The 23604-nt window shown below is 35.0% G+C and overlaps 2 protein-coding genes across 2 annotated transcripts; one reads left to right on the top strand and one right to left on the bottom strand.

Moving 5' to 3' along the window:
• The first annotated feature begins 4427 nt into the window (after positions 1–4427).
• LOC112513051 (structural maintenance of chromosomes protein 4) lies at positions 4428–15950 on the top strand. The gene is made up of 28 exons (XM_025119174.1): positions 4428–4589; positions 4696–4785; positions 5911–6012; positions 6099–6275; positions 6360–6490; positions 6959–7037; positions 7119–7276; positions 7394–7469; positions 8401–8529; positions 8591–8735; positions 8977–9107; positions 9424–9576; positions 9691–9880; positions 10778–10911; positions 11154–11312; positions 11629–11937; positions 12024–12200; positions 12278–12361; positions 12439–12648; positions 12724–12813; positions 13088–13209; positions 13300–13455; positions 13535–13642; positions 13739–13799; positions 14518–14652; positions 14762–14849; positions 14944–15016; positions 15644–15950. Exons 1-28 carry the CDS (start codon positions 4428–4430, stop codon positions 15762–15764), a joined length of 3750 nt encoding a protein of 1249 aa, XP_024974942.1. The 3' UTR covers positions 15765–15950.
• A 123-nt stretch (positions 15951–16073) lies between these two features.
• Positions 16074–18422, bottom strand: LOC112513462 (aquaporin NIP2-1-like). The gene is made up of 5 exons (XM_025119737.1): positions 18263–18422; positions 17973–18197; positions 17269–17463; positions 16580–16641; positions 16074–16493 (listed from the first exon to the last, which is right to left on the bottom strand). The coding sequence occupies exons 1-5, from the start codon at positions 18386–18388 to the stop codon at positions 16250–16252; spliced, it is 852 nt and encodes a 283-aa protein (XP_024975505.1). The 5' UTR covers positions 18389–18422; the 3' UTR covers positions 16074–16249.
• Between the last annotated feature and the right edge of the window lie 5182 nt (positions 18423–23604).

The following is a 23604-nucleotide window of genomic DNA, read 5'->3' as shown; positions in this document are numbered from 1 at the left end:
TGTTTGAATTGGCACATGTCTTTTTGAATGAGGAATTGCATTAATTTTCAATTTTGGATTTACGATACGACATGTGAAACACCAAGTATCTCAAAGATATTTTGCAAAAAAATGATATTTAAAAGATAAATATATTCTATTTGAATTGACACATGTCTTCAATTGGAAACTCTTTATCTCAGTTCTAACCAGGTTAGTGGTCAGAGCCATTGAGCATGTGTAACCTGACCAAGCTTGTAGATTTGCAGTTGGTCAACAATGGACTTTTGAGCTTTCTTCTTTCATCCCTGTGGAATTGCAGTATGCTGCGGACACTCTCACTTGCTAACAATCAGTTGATTGGTACATTGCCTAATAGCCTTTATGATCTTGCCAAGCTTGCTACTTTTGATGTCCATAATAATAGTCTAAAGGTAGTATTCACTTTGGTTCTGGTAATTGTAAAGAGTTGGTCTATTTATATCTATTCTTCTTGAGGGATATGTATTTTGCTATGATTTTCATCGGTTGGAATTTTGTTAGCTCAACCAGCTGGATTTTTTAGGCTAAGGCTATTATGGATTTTGATAGCTCAACCAGCTGGATACTTGTTGAACTATCATGCAGGAACATTTTTCAAGCTTCAATTGATGGTGTGGACTCACTGGGTATAAGCTCCTTGGTCAGTGTTGGAACTCTTTCTCCTATATTCTATTCCTACTTAAACACCCCGAGTGTTGCAGATCAATCTGTTTTGTGTTCTTTACTAATTTTCATGCTTCAATTTGTTTTGTGTTCTTTACTATTTTATGTTCTCATGTTCCCATCAGGTGTTACACTTGTTTGAAAAGGACTAACTTCAAAAGAGGACTTACATATGTGGTTGGTGCACCCCAATCTGTCTGTATAATCAAGATTGAGTGATTTTTGTTAGTTACATATTTAGGGAATGGTAGAAGAGTAGGTAAGGAGAGTTGATCTGGTTTGTTTTAGTACTGCTTATTTATTTATTCAGCTAAATGCTATCTTTATGTATTAAGCTAAATGCTATATTTGTGTGATTTATATTTTTATGACGATTAAGCTAATGCCTTTCAAATATTATTGTTGGAGTTGGTTTTGTAATTCATCTTAAACTCAGGTGTGTCTCTGCTCATGGATTGTATTGTGTTGGAACTCATTATGATGTTGAATACTCAAATATTTTATTATGTTTAAAGTTTGTGGATTAGTAGATAAAAGAGGAATTGTAGAGGGAAATCCATAAAATGGCACCCTTAACGTTGTCCTATAAACCATTGGTAGATCAAATGCTCGCAAGTTGTAAAGTCACTTGTTGTGTTTTAATCCGAATTTCACTATTTCGATGTAATTTTTTTAGGATTTTTGATTGATTCCAAATGATTTTTTATGTTTTTGGTTGAATTTTGAAAATTCTTAGATTCTTTTGTTGATTTCTATAGACTTTTCTCCTTTTTTTGGTTTATTTTGAGTGACTTTTTTCATTTTTTTTCGTTTATGTTACTTCTATTTTTCATTATTCTTGAACACCCTTTCATACCCCAAAAAAACATCTACTTGCGAAAATTGGTTTAGCGGGTGCACGGGACCTCCCTGCGACCTTGATAGGTTTGTGCCTGCTATAGACCAAATCTTGAAGCTTTATTGTTATAGTACGAATGACACCAAACCATTGGTTTTGCCATGTCTCATGTCTTATAACACTATATGACATTTCATTCATTGCATTACCATCAACGCTAGATCATTGCTTCACCATCGACCACTATATCTACATGCATTGGTTCCTTTGCCGTATTGTCACAACATCACCTTCACAAACTCACGTGTGACATTACTGTGAAATTTACACCCCGCTGCATTGCGCGGGTATACAACTAGTATATATATATTTCTCAAAAATTAGGTCTTGATCGGGACGAGTATCGGGGTTTGACCAAAAAATAAACCAGGGACGGGATGTCAGTCTTCGTACCTGCCGTGGACCGGGATTACAAAACCCACCCCATCTCCGCCCCATTTGTCATGCCTAATTTTAGTAACAAATTACAATTATTAATTTTAATATCTTCAACTAATTTTTTAACTTTTTTTTTAATAATTTACAATATAATGACGTAATTAATTAAACCACTCCACTAATATACATATTTTAATATGAAACCATTACAAATGAAAACGACAAAAAATACATAACGGCCACCACATATCGTAGCCAGCTAAAATACACCACTAAAACGAACATGATCTCGATGTACTTATTGAAGTTGTGAGAGAAGCGTCATCAATAGAGGTCGAAACTATGAGTGAACATGGTACGGTACCATGCTTTTTTTTTCATATACTATGTACCAACCAATTATAATTAGTATGCAAAATCTTCTACCGTGTATTATCAATTTTGGTACCGACTTTTTTTCGGTTAGATCTAAATACACTAAAACTATCGAACATTCACATAACATGTTGATATGTATTGTACCACTTATCTCGACCTATAGAAAACATTCAATTTGCATGTAATTTAATCATTCACTAATGGAACCACAAGGGTGGTGCCTGATTGGTTTAAGTTTAGCTCCAAAGGTCAAAAGTACCTGGAGATCCCATGTTCAAAAAATCCCCTTGTGGCCACGGACGTTCAAATGCGGTGACTCTAAACTATCTGCAAAGCCAGTGGTCGTCCTAGGATTAGTCGGCTCGCATAGCGGGTTGGATATCCAGGTTAATCAAAAAAAAAAAACCATTCACTAATGGTCTAATACAGGCAACCATTTAGGAGCTGTCGAAAGGACCGTGACGGTGTGGACGAATTACTAAAGTTGTTAGGGTTAGGTGAATGAATTTAATCAAATTCTACATTTAAATTTATATTATATTTTATTAAAATCTAAAAACAAGATAACTTGAAATTAAAATTAAAAATTTGTTGTACTGTCATTTAAATTTTAATTATTAAAAAATAAAAAAAATCGGTACAGTATTACCATGGTATATGATTTCTAATACCACGTACCGACCAAGTTTAGATAGTTGGTATAGTACTACCAACCAGTTAGATTGGTAGATAATTGGTTGGTTTGTCTTGGTACAAAATTGACACCTAGTCAAAACAACGACGAATACGACAATATTTTACTTTTGACCACCTGTTTTGTGTGTAGTCCGGAGTCACCGCATTTGAACCGTGTCACAAGCGGATTTTTATTTCTTATTAGATTTGAATATGAGACCTCTAGACAGAGGTAGTACCGACAAAATATGGCCGGAATAAAAATAAAAGAAACTGAAATATTTAATTTTAGTATAACTAATTTGGAAAAAAATTAAGGTGTCACTTACTGAATGCTTTTTTTTAGATGAACATGACAATGGCCAAAAATTTTACCGGATAAAAACGAAGAAAATGACTGAGAGTTTTTTCCAGTAAGTGAAGATGATGACCCTTACCCAGGTAAGCACATACCCGGTAAAATTAGAAGTGATTTATATTACTATTTATTATCACCTTTTATAAGGATTAATATTTGTGTAATTTCTTACACTTTTTTAATTGTAATATAAAATTATGTTTATGTTTTAATTGTTTTCAAATATATTAATTAACCTCTTAGCGATTTAGAGATTGCCTCTTAATGTAAATATTAAGAGGTAAACAAACAGTCTATAAGACGGTAATACACACACATTGTGTATGTTAATAATAACATAAATCATTTTAAATTTATATAAATTAATAAAATCAAAAGAGAAAGAATAATCACTGATACCAAATATATAAACCTGATAAAAATCGACATCAAGTGTGCAAACTCAAGATTAAATATCTTGAATCTCGACTATTACTTTACTGATATGGAACACAAATGGACTGGATCAACAATAATGGAGGGGCCCAAAAGAATTTTATACTTAAAACCTTAATGGACTGTAGATGTTTTACTGTGGAAGACATACCTTAGAGTGGAGCCATATGGGTTAATGTGATGGCGAACCCAAATCTTGATGCCATAACGCACCGTAACGATAACATAACGAGTTATTTAGAACCATGTTGATTTTTTGTACAACTCTAAATAACAGTTTGGGGCCTTCGGGGACTAAATTTACAAATTTGTGAATGGGGGATTAATTTTGCAAGTTATTGAATACCTTTGGGACTTATTTTGCCATATGGTTAATAGTTTATGGACTAAACATGTAATTTACTCAAATTCCACCCCCATTGATTTCCCGCTTAAAAATTTGGCAAATTTAAACCTAACATTTGCTTCGATTATTCGTAAATCTTTATTCGAACCGATTCATTACACAAATCGCCACAGAAAGCTCTCACTAGGGACTGAAAAAGGTCGATAATCCTCTAAATTTCTAAGGGAAATCTTGAATTTGTTCGTGGATTGATTGATTGATTATCTTTGTAAAATATGGAGGAAGTGATGGATACCGCCGGCGAGTTCATATCCACGGATCCGACGTCGACTCCGGGGAAAAAATCGGCATCACCTCCAAGGCTTTTCATCAAAGAAATGGTTATGAAGAATTTCAAATCATACGCCGGTGAACAACGTGTTGGCCCTTTTCATAAGGTTAGGTTTTTTTTACTAAAAGCTTTTTACTGTATCTAGCTACTGAAGATCGAGGAGTTTTTTAGGGTTTAGTAGTTAACCATTGTGATTTGAAACAATTGAACAGAGCTTTTCCGCTGTAGTTGGTCCTAATGGAAGTGGGAAGAGTAATGTGATTGATGCTATGTTGTTTGTATTCGGAAAGCGAGCTAAGCAGGTAATAGTTTGTTTCATTTTCATCACGATTGGTAACTGCATTAGGGTTTGTATGTAGAGGAAACAATTGAGTGAGTTTGTTCGGTTTTCTAGTGAAACTAGAGGTTAATGTCAGGTCAACCAAAATTAGCAAACTGCTATTCCACCTCTTCCATAAATGGAGCTACAACTTTGATTTTTGATTTGTATCACCCAGATTCACCAAGTTTTTATTGCAGATTTGCTTTGCATTTTGTATCAATCTAACATCAAAGCCATTCTATAACATCCTAGTCATTTGTTCAAACATGTCACTCTCCTTTTCCTACTCAAAGAAGTACAATACCAATTTGGAAGTTAAAGACTGGCATGTTTGACATCTAAATTGAAAACACAAGCACTTTTCTGTTGGAACAAATATTGAGTATGTTATACCCTGAGGGTTAGCAAGTCTTTTTAATAAGACGGGTAAACAGGGTACAAGTAGGTAATGCTGGGGTTTAGTATAAACAGGAGGGATAAGGAACGCGCAGGGCATTCTGTTTTGTGCATACTTTTTGGGCATGAGTCCTGCAGGGAGATTCTGGCCTCTCTAAGAGCAACTCCAATCGAATGGCAAAACCCTAATTTTGCCGTTCTTTTGGATCCAATCGCACGCCAAAAACACCAAAATTTTGCCGGAGGAAGGAAATGAACGGCAAATTTGCCGTGGAAGAGGTGGACGGCAAAAGGTTGGAGTTGAGTATCTTTTTGGTGTTAACGGTCCCACTTATTTGGTGTTTTTTTTAGCGTCAAGGTTGGAGTTGTCCTAAAGGCAGAAAACCCCTTTGTAAGCATTCAATTAGTGAGAAGCATTCAGTCAGTTTCCTTTGAATTCAATTTCTTTGATTTTCCTGGTGTACATCAGAGTACTTAAGTTATCAATAACTAAACAAGAAAGATGCATTATCTTCGTTCATTATGTATTAGTTTTCACAATCCATGTATATATATTTTGTTTCATGGTTTTATTTTATTCTCTTAGCATTGTATAATAACCAAACAAGAAAGACGAATAATCTTTTGATCATCTCTTAGTTTTCACAACTCATGTATTGTTTTGTTGAATTATGCTCTTAGCATCTCATGTGTCCGAAAAATGTTGCAGATGCGTCTTAACAAAGTGTCGGAGCTTATTCACAATTCCACGAATCACCAAAACCTTAACAGCGCACGTGTATCTGTTCACTTTCAGGAAATCATCGATCTGGTAAGTACTAGTTTCCCTTGTAGGCTTAGTATAGATGTCTTTGATTACCTCTGAATGCAGGACTTATTTACTTTGGTTGACTATAGGACGACGGAACATATGAAGTTGTTCCAGGAAGTGATTTTATAATAGCTCGTGAAGCTTTTCGAGATAATTCTTCTAAGTACTATATTAATGGGCGTGACAGTAAATTTACGGAGGTTACCAAAAAACTAAAAGGGAAAGGAGTTGACTTGGACAATAACCGGTTTCTGATTCTTCAGGTATGGGAATTCATGCAAGACAAGTCTGTCTTTGTCATTTGCCTATTATAAAGTGTTGGATTACAGTTTGCTAGATTTTCTCAGGGTGAGGTGGAGCAAATTTCACTTATGAAGCCAAAAGCTCAAGGTCCCCATGATGAAGGCTTTCTTGAATACCTGGAGGATATCATTGGAACTAACAAATACTTGGAAAAAATTGATGAGGCCTATAAACAGTAAGTTCGAATGGCCGAGTTTATGAGTCACAAGTTGTATATAACGTGTTTTCAGTTAATAGGTTTGTTCCCCATCATGTATTACTAGAATGTTTTAATGCTGAAAGTTTTCTTCCTTCAATTTTTATGGTTTGATTTTTTTTCTCACCTATTTTTTGCTCTCTATATTTGAGTGTTTACATTTATCATAACAGTGAAATATCGCTAAGGATGATGTTATGTACCATATAATTCATAATTTTATGTAGCCACTTTTACCATGGTGGTAAGGTTTGTCCACGTATTTACTTCTTTAACCAAGCGATCCTATTATTGCATGCTTCTGGAATGTGAAACCATGCTTCTGGAATGTGAAACCATGCTTCTTGATCCTCTATCTTGTATCTATATGACGTCAACTTTTGTTAATCTTCTTGGATGTTGTCAGGTTTCTGATGCCTAAATATTCTTTTATGTTCGGTTTATTAGGCTTGAATCACTGAATGAAAAGAGGTCTGGGGTGGTGCAGATGGTTAAGTTAGCTGATAAAGAAAGAGAAAGCCTAGAGGTTATAACATGCCTTCTAGATTGTACACTTATGCGTCGACTTTTGTTATCAATAACTGATTAACATGATTGATACTGCCAGAGTGTGAAGAATGAAGCAGAAGATTACATGCTTAAGGAGTTGTCATTGTTAAAATGGCAAGAAAAAGCTGTAAAATTTGCTTCTGAGGAAAATGATACAAAGATGGAAGAAATTCAAAAGACCAGGTCTAGCCTTCAAGAAAATTTAACAGCTGAAAGGTGATTTTTGTTTTGCCAATGGGTTAAAGTATCTATTCCAAAGTATGGGGTATTCTTCGGAAAATAAGTTATGAAGTACCAACTAACAAAGTGAAAGATGTTCCTTTCCTCTCTCAGGGAGAAGATTCAGGAAAGCAAGAAGGCATTAAAGGAGCTCGAGACATTGCATAATAAGTATATGAAGAGACAAGAGGTCTGTTTGGTTGTCTGATCTTAATACTTGTCTGCTCGTTTGTCTCCTCTTAAGGATTCATCTCAAGAAACTTCTTTGGTTATGTCATATGTGTTGCATGAATAGCTTACCTACAGCCTTCATTCGCCATACATGGTCACATATCTTTGCAGCTTAGATTCCATGATTCCAATTCACATATCATCCTGGAAGCCATCTTTTTTCTCAACACTGCCTGTCATTTGACCTCATAGTGTTCTGTTAGTTGGAATAAATCTGAATGATGATAATTCTAGATGTAATTAGCTATTGTTATAGCGGTGAAAATACAAAATTGCGGTCGGGACCGATATTTGAAATAGCGGTTATAGTGGTGGTATAGCGGTTCATATAATATTTCTTAGAATTATATATAATTCTATATATAATATGCCTACATAAACATATCATTTGCAAAATAGGAACAATGTTCATAAACGAGCTAATCACAAGCAATAGGTTTAGCATCTGATTCAACATCATCTAATACGTTCACTTATTCGTTTAGGCTACCTTCCCACTCTTCCCTTTCTCCCCCTTCATCTCTAACGTTAATATCGAACGCATTTGACTCTAAAATATCGGTCAAAATTGCGGTAAATTGCACCGATAATTGCGCTACCGCAATTTAAACCGCAATTTGACCACCGATATTTTGCAAGGACCACTATCCGAGATATAGCCGTAATTAACAGCATAGGTAATTAGATAATGAAGTATTGCTTCTGAGTCATTTCTGGTGATCGATCAACAAGTCAAAGTGCTATGCTTGCTTCTTTCTAGACCAGCTTTTATAGACATGGGGAGTAAGAATCCCCTTTAATATCTTGCTACTATGTTCCACATAATATACTAGTTTTCCTATAAACTTGGTGTATATGTTCTACTTAACTTCTGTTTGCATTGCTTAAAGGAACTAGACACTGGGCTTAAACGGTGCAAGGATGAATTCAAGGAATTTGAGCGGCAGGATGTGAAACACCGAGAAGACTTAAAACATGTTAAACAAAAGATCAAGAAAATGGACGAGAAGGTTGAAAAGGTAAGATATAGCTCATCTCTACGTGCATAAAATCTAGCAATAATTTTTTTTTTTGTTTTAGGATTCAACAAAGATTACAGATATCACAAGGCAGTCTGAAGAGTCTGCTAATCTAATCCCCAAACTGGAGGAAGAGATTCCTAAACTGCAAAAAAAGTTGTTGGATGAGGATAAAATATTGGAGGAAATTACAGAGAGCTCCAAAGGTATATTTGTATGTTTGCACAAAAGCTGGATATGAGAACATAGTCATGTTATTATTCCATGTTCTTTTGTTTGATTATTAGCTAGTGTATATAAAATTTAGATGATTCCCTGTGAAATAATTTGGCAGCTGATTTGCATCATGGTTTAGCAATTGGTGTTTCACCTTATAGCTACCTAATGGTGTTTCGAATTGAATGTTGAGTGATAATTGATATCTATTCTTTTCCTTCTCGTCAACAGTTGAAACTGAGGCATTTCGTACGGAGGTTGCTAAGGTTCGTACTGAACTCAAACCTTGGGAAAAAGAACTGATTGAGCACCATGGAAAGCTTGAAGTTGCATCCACTGAAAAGAAACTTCTCACTGAGAAGGTGAGAGACATTCCTTAGACTTCTCTATTTAAAAAGTACAACTCACTGTACTATGTGTTTTTATGGAAGTAATGTGTCAATCCCTTGTTGATGTTGATACCCACCTGAAAAAATATTTAAACATAAAAGTAGATAAATAAAATTTTAATGAAATATTCATTGTTTCTCTTATTTATCAGCGTGGATGGTTTTCATAGAAGGCATTTCTGTTGTTAATTTTGCCAATATGTTACTTTCTTACTATGAGAAGTCGATATAGATTTGGTTTTTAGTTTGAATATTGTTGATGTTTGGCTGTAACTCTTGACTATTTCAGCATGAAGCTGGTTGTGCGGCATATGTAGATGCTCAAGAACAATTGAACGACTTACAGAAGAGAATTGAAACAAAGACTTCAAGCATAAAAGACATGCAATCTAAGTTAGAGAAAAACAAGCTTGAATTATCAAAAGCTCGTAAAGTGGAACAGGTATGTGACCTCACCATCGAGGGTGCTCATTTTTTATGTCTCTTTCTGATATTATTCAACCTCTACTCTTTTTGCGCATTAGCAAATTAGTTAAAATCACTCTGCGGTTTGCAGGAATGTCTAAAAGAACAAGAGACACTGATGCCTCTTGAACAAGCAGCAAGACAGAAAGTCACAGAGCTAAAGTCTGTCATGGAAACAGAAAGGAATCATGGATCTGTTTTGAGAGCAATATTGCAAGCAAAAGCTTCAAATGCAATAGAGGGAATTTATGGAAGGATGGGGGACTTGGGCGCTATTGATGGTAATGTTTATCTTTAAACAACCAGGCACGAGTCATCTGAGTTTCATTTACGTAAAAATTCTAAATGTGACAATCTTTAGTTTATAGTTCGTGACGGAATGCCGGAATGGATGGCTTCAGGATCTTCAATTGTTTCTTTTTGACATAGTATTATGGGAATCTGATAATAGAGTAGGAGAAGGTTTGACGACACGGGTTGGCTAGTTGGGCCAAAGGTGCCAAAGGCGCCAAAGGCCATGGTATAAAAATACTGTTTGACGTGGTGTGGTTATTTTTGGAAGGATGACTTAGAAGAAGCGATGTTTATCAAAGCATGTTGTCTTGAGAGGTAGAGGTTAACAAACATGGGGAAGTAGTGAAGAGATTTGTATGTGTGGACTACATCGAAGGAGTTAACCTCACATAACACGGGGAAACTAGTTTGGGGTTAAAAGGATGTTGTTTTAATGGAAATCTAATAGTAGGGACAAGATAAACATGATTATGATCAAATACAAATTTATCGTAATATCATTTGTTTTATCTACATCAGGAGCAAATGAAGTGTTGTCACCCTCTCTGGACCTCAGTTGTTATAAAACATTTGAAATAAAGCTGGTGTTTTCAGGATGTTTAGAAGCATCTTACCATCTATATTAGTAAAGTATCTCTCAAAATGATTTTTTACTTGCACCAAACTGATTTGCATTTTCTTCCTCTCATTAGGTATTTACAAGTTCCATAATCAGTTCACTCTGCTTTCCATATTTTCTGGTTTTCTGTATAGATATTTGTGCCCATAATTGTGAGTCTGTTATGTTCCTGTTCACTCTGCTTTTCATATTTTCTGTATAGATATTTGTGCCCATAATTGTGAGTCTGTTATGTTCCTGTTTTTGACTTGAATTCTCTTTGCAGGAAAGTATGATGTGGCCATTTCAACAGCGTGTCCGGGTCTTGATTATATTGTAGTGGAAACAACTGCAGCAGCACAAGCATGTGTTGACATGCTTCGCAAGAACAGCCTTGGGGTTGCGACCTTCATGATATTGGTAAGATTTTTGTTTGCATAATAGACTATCAATGTCCCTGCTGTCACATGTTCAAATCTTGTGAATTTCCCGCTTACAAATCAATGAATTTGGGTAATATAACCATCAACAAGTTGCTTCTGACGGGCTTAGGGAACACACTTCTTCTTGGCATGTTGATTTTCTTTTCATGTTAAATGAACAGCCACTAATTTTCTTTGTGTTCTATTTTCTGTCCATTTTGATCATAATGCTTCATGCAGGAAAAGCAAGCTGATCATATGTCTAGAATGAAGGAAAAAGTAAGCACTCCAGAGGGTGTGCCACGCCTCTTTGATCTAATCAAGGTGCAAGATGAAAGAATGAAACTTGCTTTCTTTGCAGCAATGGGGAACACTGTTGTTGCCAAGGATATTGATCAGGTAGTTAGCTTGTTCAAACTTCAGTGTAAAATTAAGATATAACATGTTATTTTTCTTATAAATGAAATGATAATTTCCTAGTAGACCCTACCAGAAATTGGTCTTAATCTTACAGTAATAGGTTTGACAAATTGGAAGTCATAAGGTTTAGTTCGTACTATATGATCTCTCTTTCAAACCTACACACTCCCTCTCTCTATGTATGTATGTATTTTTTTTGTGCAGATTATATCCCCGATTATTTTTATGTACGGAAGTGAGGAACATATTTTGGATGTAACGGTAGCCATTGCTTCTATTTCTATATCTTTTTTAGGCAACACGTATTGCGTATGGTGTGAATAAAGAATTTCGGCGTGTTGTTACACTTGATGGTGCTCTTTTTGAAAAATCTGGGACTATGAGTGGTGGCGGAAATAAACCACGTGGGGGTAAGATGGGGACTTCCATCAGAGCCACTAGCGTCTCTGGAGAAGCGGTTGCTGAAGCTGAAAATGAGCTCGCTCAGATAGCAGACAGATTAAGCAATCTAAGGCAACAGATTTCTGAAGTGGTTAGGCATTACAAGGATTTGGAAAAAACCGCTACACATATTGAAATGGAGTTGGCTAAAAGCCAAAAGGAGGTAAAGGTTCAATTGTAAATGTTTCGCGATTTTGTCATGCTAATCCAAATTTCTGATGAGTTATAGTTATTTTTTAATGGTGGCAGATTGAAAGTTTGAATTCACAACATGAATATCTTGGAAAACAACTTGATTCCCTAAAGGCTGCAGCAAAGCCAAGTAAGGCTGAAGTTAGTCGACTTAAGGAACTCGCAAAAGTTATATCAGAAGAAGAAAATGAGATCAAGAGGTTGACATTAGGATCAAAGCAGCTGAAGGAGAAGGTTGGTAATGGTATGACTATCTGTTTTGAGTCTTTGTTTTAAATGTTTGATTAACTAAAAGCTTAAATACTGCTTAGGTGTTGGAGCTTCAAAGTAAAATAGAAAATGCAGGGGGTGAAAGGTTGAAAAGCCAAAAGGCGAAGGTTAACAAGATCCAAAATGTAAGTTTGTAAGTATAACTTCATGTACAAGAGACAGATGAGTTAATATTAACACATGCTGATGTTCTTCTCATCAGGACATTGATAAAAACAGCACAGAGATGAATCGACACAAAGTTCAAATAGAGACGGGCAAGAAGTTGTTGAAAAAACTAACAGATGGGATTGACGAATCAAAGAATGAGAAAGAAAGGCTCGTTGCACAGAAGGAAAAGTTGCTTAACACCTTTAAAGAGATTGAGCAGAAAGCATTCAAGGTTCAGGATGATTATAAGAAGACAGAAGAGGTTAATATTACTGCTGGCTTTTATTGAGGTCAACCATTGGGTTAAATTTCTCATCCTTCTTTTTTTTTTTTTTAGCTGATAAATCAACACAAGGATGTGCTTGGAAAAGCAAAATCCGACTACGAAAAGTTGAAGAAGTCTGTAGATGAGTTGCGGGCATCTGAGGTCTTGGAGAACTAAACACTCGCTTCTTTTATATTATCACCCTTGTGGGGAAAATTCTTAGAGCATTCACAATAGCATGTCTTTTTCATGGAGATTTTTCTAAAAAAGTGGTACCCACATGCCAAAAATAGCTAAAAGATGGCTTTTCTTGATAGGAGTTCTTTCACAAGCTTAAATGGCCAAAAAACCTCTCTAAAAAACTCCATTGTGGATGCTCTTATTCCTGTTAATCTGGGTGACATTATGTAATATAATGCATTACTACCGGAAACAGGTTGATGCTGACTATAAGTTACAAGACATGATGAAGATGTTCAAAGAATTGGAAATGAAGGCAAAAGGATACAGGAAAAAGCTTGAGGATCTTAACAATGCTCTTTCAAAGCATATGGAACAGTAAGTCTTGCTCTATTTATTGCTTCTTAACATGAAAATATATATGAAGAATGCAACCTGAATTCTTCTTTTATCCTCTTAACCTGGCAGAATTAAGAAAGATCTAGTGGACCCAGAAAAGCTTCAAGCCACACTTGGAGATGAATCCTTTTCCAAGGGCTGTGATCTAAAACGGGCACTAGAAACGGTGGCTTTACTTGAAGCACAAATGAAAGAAATGAATCCTAATCTTGATTCGATCTCTGAGTAAGAACTTCTGTTCATAAAATTGGTCATTTTGTTAGTTACTTTTTAGTTTTCGTTCTGTAATTGGTTATCTTTACAGCTACCGTAAAAAAGTATCGGTATACAATGAGCGAGTGGAGGAGCTTAACTTGGTAACTAATGAACGTGATGAGACAAAAAGGCAATATGATGAATGGAGAAAGAAAAGGCAAGTTTATCTTTTTCCGTATGCTTCTTTCCCAGTATAAGTGGTACAGTTAACTTTTTTGCAATTCTTATATACCAATTTGGTTCCATTTTTCAGGTTAGACGAGTTCATGGCAGGGTTTAATACCATATCTATGAAGTTGAAGGAAATGTACCAGGTTTGTTAAATATAACAATACTTCATCTTTATCTATACATGAACACATTTGCACACCTACTCATTTGGCTTTCTTTTGATCTATGCTGTTACAACTTTCAAAATATGAAATAATATGAAATCGTGGTCAGTACCATGATTTGAAATACATGTTATTGTGTTGGTAAAGTGGTGGTATAGCGGTTCATATAATAATTGGAATTATATACCTGCATACATAACTCCAACATATTTTATGTATTCAATAAAAATATATAAGAATAATGATGTCCAAGTCCAAAAATTGAACAATGTGAATACACTTATTCAAATCAAGAGGTCAAAGTGATGTTGTCTAAATCCAAACAAATAAGAATAATGGTGTCCCAAGCTAAAACAAATAAAAAAATAATGGTGTCCTAGTCCAAAAATATAAGAATAATGAAGCCTTGATATTGTTGGAGTAAAACAAAATGAAATACACGTCCAAAATAAAAGCCCACAAGCTTTTGATTATTTCGTTTTTCATGAATTAGCAATTCGATTAAATAGATGCAATTTTTTAATTAGATTGCTGATTAAAAAGTTTAAAATAAAGGTTAGTTTTGTGTATATCTAATACTCCCCAAACCTCATCTTCAGATGGGATATAATGAGCTCGTTTTGTTTGTGGGATATAATGAGCTTGTTTGGTTTGATTTATTAAATTAGTGGCAACTTACATTATGATCTTTCTACAGATGATCACTCTCGGAGGTGATGCGGAACTCGAGTTGGTGGATTCATTAGATCCTTTCTCAGAAGGTGTTGTCTTTAGCGTTAGGCCTCCAAAGAAGAGTTGGAAAAACATTGCAAATTTATCAGGAGGCGAAAAGGTATCACCTCAACAATGTTATTTGCTTCCTTTTTTTGTTTCACTATTAAATTTTATGATATCTAATCAATATTCTCAATTTGTAACCAAAACTATCGTTTTCATTTCAGACACTCAGCTCACTAGCCCTTGTCTTTGCATTGCATCATTACAAACCGACACCACTCTATGTTATGGATGAAATTGATGCGGCTTTAGGTAGGCTTTTTTGGAACATTGGTGACTCCATTTCTATTGAAGTTGTGATTGTTTTCGAGCTCTATATCTAACTCACCCTTGTTTCGGCTGATAGATTTTAAAAACGTTTCAATTGTGGGGCATTATGTTAAAGATCGTACCAAAGATGCACAGTTTATCATCATCAGGTATTTGATTTCATTTTGTTTTTCTGATTGAATTTTGTTGCTTACTTCTAACTCGTTTTCTTGTTTTCAAGTTTCCTTTCTTTTTATGCGTCTTTTTCTTCAATTTTGTTTGAGCAAGTGTCACACACTTTGCACATGCCGTGGGTCTTTATGGAAAAAATTGCTCTAATCTTTGGGGTAGAGGTCAGGCCTATGTCTATCTGACCCTCCCCAGACCCCCAACTCTGGGTGGGATATATTGGGGTTGTTTGGTTTGGTTTTATGTATGGCCTGTGTGTTAGCAGCTTAATGAGCTTAATGGGACTCGCAGAAGTTATACAGACTGTTTGGTAATAGCTTAATGATATGGAAAGTGGCATATTCAATTAAGCTTTCGGGGGGAGCTTTATGCGGAAAGCCAAGTTTTTTCCAAAGCTGCCCCTCCCAATTAAAAACCACGCTTCTTCTGTCTATGAAAAACCCTCCCAAACAAAAACCTTCCCAGTCTATGTAGACAGCTTAATTCACACACAACTTTATTCATACAGAACTTTATAGAAAACCAACCGAACAGCTAGTCCCGCATACACACAATAAGTCTGAATTCTGTGTGTTTTCTTTATGGAAATATTGTTTGTTTTTCTGCAGTTTGAGAAACAACATGTTTGAGTTGGCTGATCGACTTGTGGGGATTTACAAAACCGATAATTGCACCAAGAGCATCACCATCAATCCAGGAAGTTTTGTTGTTCGCGAAAAGGTTGCATAAACTTACTTTGGGATTGTTTTTATTAATTTCGTTTTAAAATCTATTCCATGTTGTGTTTTAACTTAACTCTGAATCCCTGGTTGTAAATGCCTTGTATATTTATCTTCACACATTATAGTCCATCTTTTTAGGCTTAGGATTGAATCCTCAAGTATTTATTCTCAAAACACAGTAATGAATGCAATGTTCTTGATTGCAGTTCTTCAAAATCGTATTATAATCTTCTAGTCATGGCATATATATATATATAATATACACACATATAGACTGTTTGGTAATAGCTTAATGATATGGAAAGTGGCTTATACACACGTTTAAATTCATGAATTTCTGACATTTTTGAGGATGCTACTACTTAACTTAAGAATATCACTTCCATACACAAGAATGCCTAGAAAGCTGTCAGAACGTCTGGATTTAAAATGCAGTTTAGGAGGTCATTTAGGTAAATAACCCCTTGATAACTGATCCTAGTATATCGACTGTTACAGAGAACTAAGAAGATCATTGACTGTAGGATGTTCATCATTGCTCTTCGTTCTTCGAAGTTTAAAAGAAGACAATGATTGAATTGGTTTATCTGTTAGACGAATAAAACTGTAGCATATCGCCCCTGATATCGTTCCTGTTATTGGACCAATGATATACACCCAAATGCTGTTATAGGTGTTGCTAGCTAAAGCTGGTCCAACGGTGCGTGCTGGGTTCATTGATCCTCCGGAAATTGGCCTGAAAATAGATTTTGGAGTTACAGATTATTGCTGTTAGAACAATATTTGGTCATTTGGAAACATCTTTAAAATGTTGAGATTTACCCTGCTAAGATGGAAGTAATGCATACGGCTGATCCTACTGCTATCCCTGCTAGCTCTCCTACCTGCAAGGAATCGAATTTGTTTATGGATCTTACCTCTTACGTCCTTCGTCCCAATAGGAGTTTACTACCTGCTGACCACCTCTTACCTGGTAAGCGGTGCTTACCCGGTGAGAAGGGATGCTGTTTACCAACACACTCTGGTCCACAAATATACTGACCATGTAAAGAAGGGGTTGATTTCTAACTAGGTTGGTGCTTACTCAGTCACTTGGTAAACACCCAATTTTCAGTCTGTGCTTACCCATATCGTAGGGCCGTTTACTAAAACCTTATCGGGTAAGTACTTACCGGTATCACTTACCTTACTGATTTAGCATGGAAATGATCGAGAATCTTACTCAGTAAAAGACGTAGCAAGGACATAGATTCTTACCTGGTAAGTGAGGGTTCGATGCTTACCGACAATCCATTTTTATGGCTGAGAATGTTATATGATAAGGCAAGTTAGAGTGATGTTCTCTTATTGGTAAGCGCTTACCTAGTAAGTACTAACGGTCGCTTACTTAGTGCTTAGCCATTTTCATTGTCAGACATTTATTTTGGGACGCTGAGAGTATTTACTTCATAGGATTTAAGTTTTTATTAGATTGGAGAAGTGGCATAGTACTCGGGGTGACATTTACTTACAGCTTTAGAATCTGTGGCTACGGCTGAAGTGACAAACATCATTGTGAATGTGACGATGATTTCCATGATCAGAGCTTGTAAGTCCGTCCCTGCAGGTGTCGTTGTGCCCAAATGCTTTATTGGATGTAACAGTATTCGTAGCGCGAATGAAGCCAATATGGATCCTGTTAACTGTGCTGCTGCATACACAGGTACCTGTATACAGAATGGTCGTAAAACTTCGGTTTTCTGGTGACTTTACCAAACTCTTACCAGGTAAGCGCTTACCGGTATAGCAAGGACTGAATATCTTACTCAATAAAAAGCATATCAAGACCAAGGACCAAAAGTCTTACCTGGTAGTGATAGAGAAAAGATTCTTACCCGGTAAGCGCTTATCGGGTAAAAGATGCTTACCACAATTATTTTGGTGGTTGAGAATGTTACCCGATGAGGTAAGTGACTCTTGCCAGTAAGCACTTACCCGATAAGAGTCAATTAGCCTATGAAATAATTGAAGATATGCACCCAACCACCAGTAGGTCCTGGGGTTCATGTCCTTGTCCCTATCCCATTAACCACATGGTCCAATAATGGGTTCATGGATTCATCTCTATCACATTAATCACATGGCACATGGTCCAATAATGGTTCGAATTGGTTGAGCCATATAAGATATGATAATATAACGGCTCGCTTGAGGAGCCATGGTGTAGTCGGGATACCTGCTTCCACGGAAAATGTCCAACGACCGAAAAAGCTAGTGTGACCGCCGGGTTCATGTGTGCACCCGAGATATGACCAACCGCATAGATCATGACGGTCACAATAAGCCCGCCAACAATCGAGGATCCAAGTCGAGATACCGTGTGTTCATCACTCGTACTCAGGGCGGCTGCACCACATGTTGCGAACACCAACAAGAAAGTCGCCACCACCTCCGCCACTACCTGTCTATGAAAGATCGTGAAGTCATCACGGAGATGATATGGAATAAAACCAATTGGTACCTTACCTTTTTGATAAAACCGGGAGGGTAATGAGCATAGAAAAATGCCATGATTTTGTATCGGGTTTTTGGTGGTCCCCCCATGATGACGGGCAACTCGATATCGGCAATGTTTGAATGCGGTTTTGACATGGTTACAGACTTACGTAGATATGAAAAACGGTCGAAAAAACCGAAGTGAGAGCACATATGATATCTTCTAAGTACTCAAGGTTCCTACTTATATGCAAACTTAAGTTTTCATCCTCTTAGAAAAAGAGTTATAACTCATGAACTACATAAGAGGGTCCTAAACTAGTTGTTCACCGACGGGATGACTCGTTAGACCTGTTTTATCTGGCTTGCTAGAAAAACGGGCTTGGATTACCATTTTCGAAGAAATGGACGGACCTGGACTGACTTGTTAAAATTAATGGGGCAATGGAAATTTTTTTTGGACAGGCCCGCCAGACCCATTAATTTTTTTTATAACAATTAGCTTTTATAATTAAACTTTACAAATAAAATTGAAAATTCTTAATACTTCTCAATTTCTACTAGTGATGGCCAAAAACCGGTCCCGGTCAAAAATGTTGAGCCCGGTTAAGGTTAGTTATAATCGGTTACGGCCGGCCTGTTCCGGTCCTGGTCCCAACCGGTCCCGACCATTAAAAAATGTTCTCCAGACCCTTTTATTTATAATATTTTGAAGGATATGTAAGGTGCAACGGTTTTCATGATAATGCATACGAGGTATGTTAAATGTCTGATGTCTAATACATCCATGTCATCGAAGCTTCACTTAATTACATCCATGATAAAAGTGAAGGTCCGTTTCCGATTGCTTTTAACGAGTTCTCTTGAAAGATAAAAGTTCTTACATGATCACAATTTCCAAGTTTCTCTGTATATATAAAATAAACATTTTTAAAAAATAATTCGTCTGTTTGTTCACTATTTGCACAAAAGTTGATTATCTGCAACCCTAACTGACCCGATACGAAATCCGCCTCCAAAGTCATCAATGTGTGGGGACACTTTTTTGACTCATTCAATGGCTGAGGTTGGTCGGAGGTAGGGCTGCTCATGAGTTGGGTTGATCGGGTTGAAGACATTTGAACAACTCAAACCAAAGTGCAACCCAATCTAACCCAAACCGTACGGGTTGGTCGGGTAAGTCGGTTGATACTTTGGTACATTAAAATATATTTTCTAACCTTGAGTATGTTATTTATTGCTCATAATTTCTTTCTCATCATCAACTATTTGATATAACTTATCCATATTTTTTTACGTATATCACATACAGTTAATTTTTTCAATTTACATGTATGTGTTTACAGTTACTGAATATATATATATATATATATATATATATATATATATATATATACGAAAGAGTTATATAGAGATGTAAATAAGTTGAAAATATGTGGATACAAAGAGCATACATAATAATATAATTGTCTGATGTATATATTAATAGAAATTCAATAATCATATTAAATCCATCAAATAAAAGGATATCAGGTTCATCGGGTTGGGTTGAATTCAAATAATAGTAACCTACTATCAACCCAATACCTACGTTCTGAAAATTTTACAACTCGATTAGACATTGGGGTGCTTCGGGTTGAGTTATTTCGCGTTGGGTTGGGTTGAGTTAATCGAGTTGGTCGGGTTTTTTTAGCATCCTTTAGTCGGAGGGGTCCAAAATCAAACCCCAGACCTGTCCTATATTTAAATAAAGTCACCTTACGTCTTTACCAACTGAGTTACACGTAACGAGTGAGAAGTTTTATTACTGCAACTTAATGGCAAAAGTGTCATTTTGTGAATGTTGTTTTGTCATACTTAACCTACTTCAATTGATTTTTTATTAACCTGGATATCTAACCTGCTATGTGAGCCGACTAATCCTAGAGTGACCACCTGTTTTGCAGATAGCCCGGAGTCACCGCATTTGAACATCCGTGGTCACAAGAGGATTTTTATTCCTTCTTGAATTTGAACCTGAGACCTCCTGGTACTTCAATTGATTTTTTGAATTTTGTCAAGTGGATTTGTGTTTTAAATAACAAGTTGATTTTAAAATGTTACTACTTTTGATTGCAACAAAATGAAACCAACTTTAACCTAATTTCTATTTTGGATAACCAACTTTTAAAATCGTCATTTTAGGGAACCAACTTGCATCTGATTCCTATTTTGAAGAACCAATTTGCACCTGATTCCTATTTTGGGGAACCAACTTTCAAAATCGTCATTTTGGGGAACCAACTTGCACCTGATTCCTATTTTGGGGAACCAACTTTCAAAATCGTCATTTTGGGGAACCAACTTGCACCTGATTCCTATTTTGGGGAACCAACTTGCAAAATCGTCATTTTGATGAACCAACTTGCACCTGATTCCTATTTTGGGGAACCAACTTGCACCTGATTCCTATTTTTGGGAACCAACTTGCATCTGATTCCTATTTTGGGGAACCAACTTGTATTTGATTCCTATTTTGGGGAACCGATTTGCAAAATAATTATAGAAAAATAACTAAAATTCGTTTTTTCCCAAAAATTTATGCAATAAAATCTATTTTTCATTTCAAATCTCGTTTTTTTAATTCAGATATCAAATTGAACATTTAAAAAAAATATCCAAATTACCACAATAAAAATTGGTTTTTACTAATGCAAAAAAATAAATTTAAAAGACAAAAATTAATTGATACGGATTGGTTAGATAAAAAAATCTTGAATGTGATATTTAATATTTATTTTTTATTGCATCAATTAATTTTTTTCTATTAAATTGATTTTTTTCCATTAGTAAAAAACAATTTTTATTGTGGTAATTTGGATTTTTTTTAAAATGTTCAATTTGATATATGAATTAAAAAAACGAGATTTGAAATGAAAAATAGGTTTTATTGCATTAATTTGTGAAAAAAAAAACGAATTTTAGTTATTTTTCTATAATTATTTTGCAAGTTGGTTCCCCAAAATATGAATCAGGTGCAAGTTGGTTTCCCAAAATGACGATTTTGAAAGTTGGTTCCCCAAAATAGGAATCAGGTGCAAGTTGGTTCCCCAAAATGACGATTTTGAAAGTTGGTTCCCCAAAATAGGAATTATGTGCAAGTTAGTTTCCCAAAATAACGATTTTGAAAGTTGGTTTCCCAAAATAGAAATTAGGTGAAAGTTGGTTTCATTTTGGTGCAATTTTCCCATTTAATTAATATTATTTTGTATTTATTATAATTTTTTTTATTTTTGCAAGATATTCACCATGTGGTTTATTGAAATTTTCTATATTCGTCCTTAAGCTTTTAAAATTACAACTTCCATTTCTATGGTTTATAATTTATTGTTTATTTCGTTCTTATGGTTTAAAATTCATTCTATTTCAGTTCTTCATACTTAAAAGAACAAATTGAATGAAAAAAAAAAACGTATTTTAACTTGATTTCTGTTTTGGATAACGTACTTTTAAAACTTCTATTTTGGTACTTAAGGTGTAAAATTTTAAATATTTAAGTACCCGGGTAACCTGTTGAAGCTTCAAACGGTTACCATGTTGATGTGGTATCCAATTCACTATAATATTTAATTGAATTTTAAATTCAAAAGGTAAGTCAAATCACTTGTCACATCAGCATGGTAACCGGTTCATGCTTCAACCTGTATACTTAAACGTTTAAAACTTTACATTTTAAGTACTAAAATAGAAGTTTTTAAAGTATGTTACACAAAATATGAATTAAGTTATAATACATTACCTTTTCATGCAATTTGCTCTACTTAAAAGTTAGTGTTTTAGCTCTACGGACTAAAATAAAAATGAATTACATAACCATAAAGAAAAAAACAGAAATTTTGAAACCACAATGATGAAATTTGCAATTTTTAACAAACCAAAGGGACTAAAAATGTAATTTACTCTTAAATTTAATTTGTTTAACATTCAAAATAATAGTATATAATATTAATATTATATAACAAATAATAAAATAAAAACTAATAAAAAGAAATTAAAACCCATAAAAACCAAAAATCATTTGTCGTTTTCTATTAATGTGATTACTTTTAATTTGTATTGTTTAATATTTAAATACATTGTCTAACAGTATAAAACAAATACATGATCAGTAGTTCTCATGATTTACAACCTTTTTGTAGTTCTTATTTGATTATGTCCTATAAAAAGGAGGGACAGATGGATGAAAGTTTGTTATGCTGATTGGACGTCCCATCGTCGCCCGTTCCCCTTTGTTTCCCCCATTGACGTGCTTGAATTCGTGTAACCGTGCATTAATGATAATAAGATGTTTTGTAACTGCCCATTAATAACAATGTAACTATCCGGAAATTAATCTCGTCATCGAATCAAAATCAACAGTAAGATCCCCGACACCAGATTCTTCTACATTTTTTTTGTTAATGATTCATATGTGAACAAGTATTCGATATTTATGGAAATTGTTAATGTGTGAACAGTGGTGTATATGAAAAAAAGTCGTAAATGACACAAGTGTGCATATATGTCAATTTGTGTTTGTATTTGATACAAGGTTCATATATGTCAATTTGTGTTCATAATTGACACAAGAGTTCATATATATCGAGTTGTGTTCATATGGTTGTATGAATGTTCATATGGTCACACATACTCATCATCTTTCGTATGTTCATTCAATCATTTTGGTCAATATGTGTTCATATTTATACCAATTGTACATATAGGTCAATATGTTTTCGTAATTGACACAAATGTGCATATATGTCAATTTGTGTTCGTAATTGACACAAATGGTTCATATATGTCGAGTTGTGTTTATATGGTTGTACGAATCTTCTCATATGTGAATTTGTGTTCATATGGTCACACATGTTCATCATCTTTCGTATATGTCAATTTAAACGATACCGAAAACTTTACTACCGGTCTCCTCCACCAATCACAAATTCATAAACATTAAAGATAGAAAATCAATATTAAAAAAATAACAAGATTCATAATAAGTTAACACAAATCATGAGATTTTATGATTTTGTAACTCCCAATTAATGATATAGGAGTTACATAAAAAAGAAAATTACATATGTACCCTTGTCCTTAAATTCTAAGATGGATAAGAACTTAATACTAAGATGGACTGTGATTGGTTAAAAATGATTAACAAAGTTACCACAATAGTTTGAGTTAACATTTGAACAAAAGGCTCTCTCTCTCTCTCTCTCTCTCTCTCTCTCTATATATATATATTTGGGCTTCTTGTGGGCTGTTGCTATTCTCCTTTGGATCGTTGGATATGGACGTCTAATTGCCAAACCTAACCCACTCAAGGTTAAAAAAGTCATGAGACGAGACGT

Source organism: Cynara cardunculus, assembly GCF_001531365.2.
Source record: "Cynara cardunculus var. scolymus isolate 2C chromosome LG 5, CcrdV1, whole genome shotgun sequence".
Classification (NCBI taxonomy): Eukaryota; Viridiplantae; Streptophyta; class Magnoliopsida; order Asterales; family Asteraceae; genus Cynara; species Cynara cardunculus.
The sequence above is the reverse complement of the archived record's forward strand: the minus strand, read 5'-3'. Positions and strand labels throughout refer to the sequence as shown.

What these genes read in the sequence shown, in the direction of transcription:
- LOC112513051 (XM_025119174.1), top strand. Translation starts at nt 4,428, where the DNA reads ATGGAGGAAGTGATGGATACCGCCGGCGAGTTCATATCCACGGATCCG. An exon ending in TGGACGAGAAGGTTGAAAAG is followed by an intron (nt 8,530 to 8,590) that starts GTAAGATATAGC and finishes TTTTTGTTTTAG; the next exon opens with GATTCAACAAAGATTACAGA. An exon ending in AATCTTGATTCGATCTCTGA is followed by an intron (nt 13,456 to 13,534) that starts GTAAGAACTTCT and finishes TTATCTTTACAG; the next exon opens with CTACCGTAAAAAAGTATCGG.
- LOC112513462 (XM_025119737.1), bottom strand. Translation starts at nt 18,388, where the DNA reads ATGTCAAAACCGCATTCAAACATTGCCGATATCGAGTTGCCCGTCATC. An exon ending in TAGCCACAGATTCTAAAGCT is followed by an intron (nt 16,642 to 17,268) that starts GTAAGTAAATGT and finishes GATTCCTTGCAG; the next exon opens with GTAGGAGAGCTAGCAGGGAT. An exon ending in ATTACTTCCATCTTAGCAGG is followed by an intron (nt 16,494 to 16,579) that starts GTAAATCTCAAC and finishes ATCTATTTTCAG; the next exon opens with GCCAATTTCCGGAGGATCAA.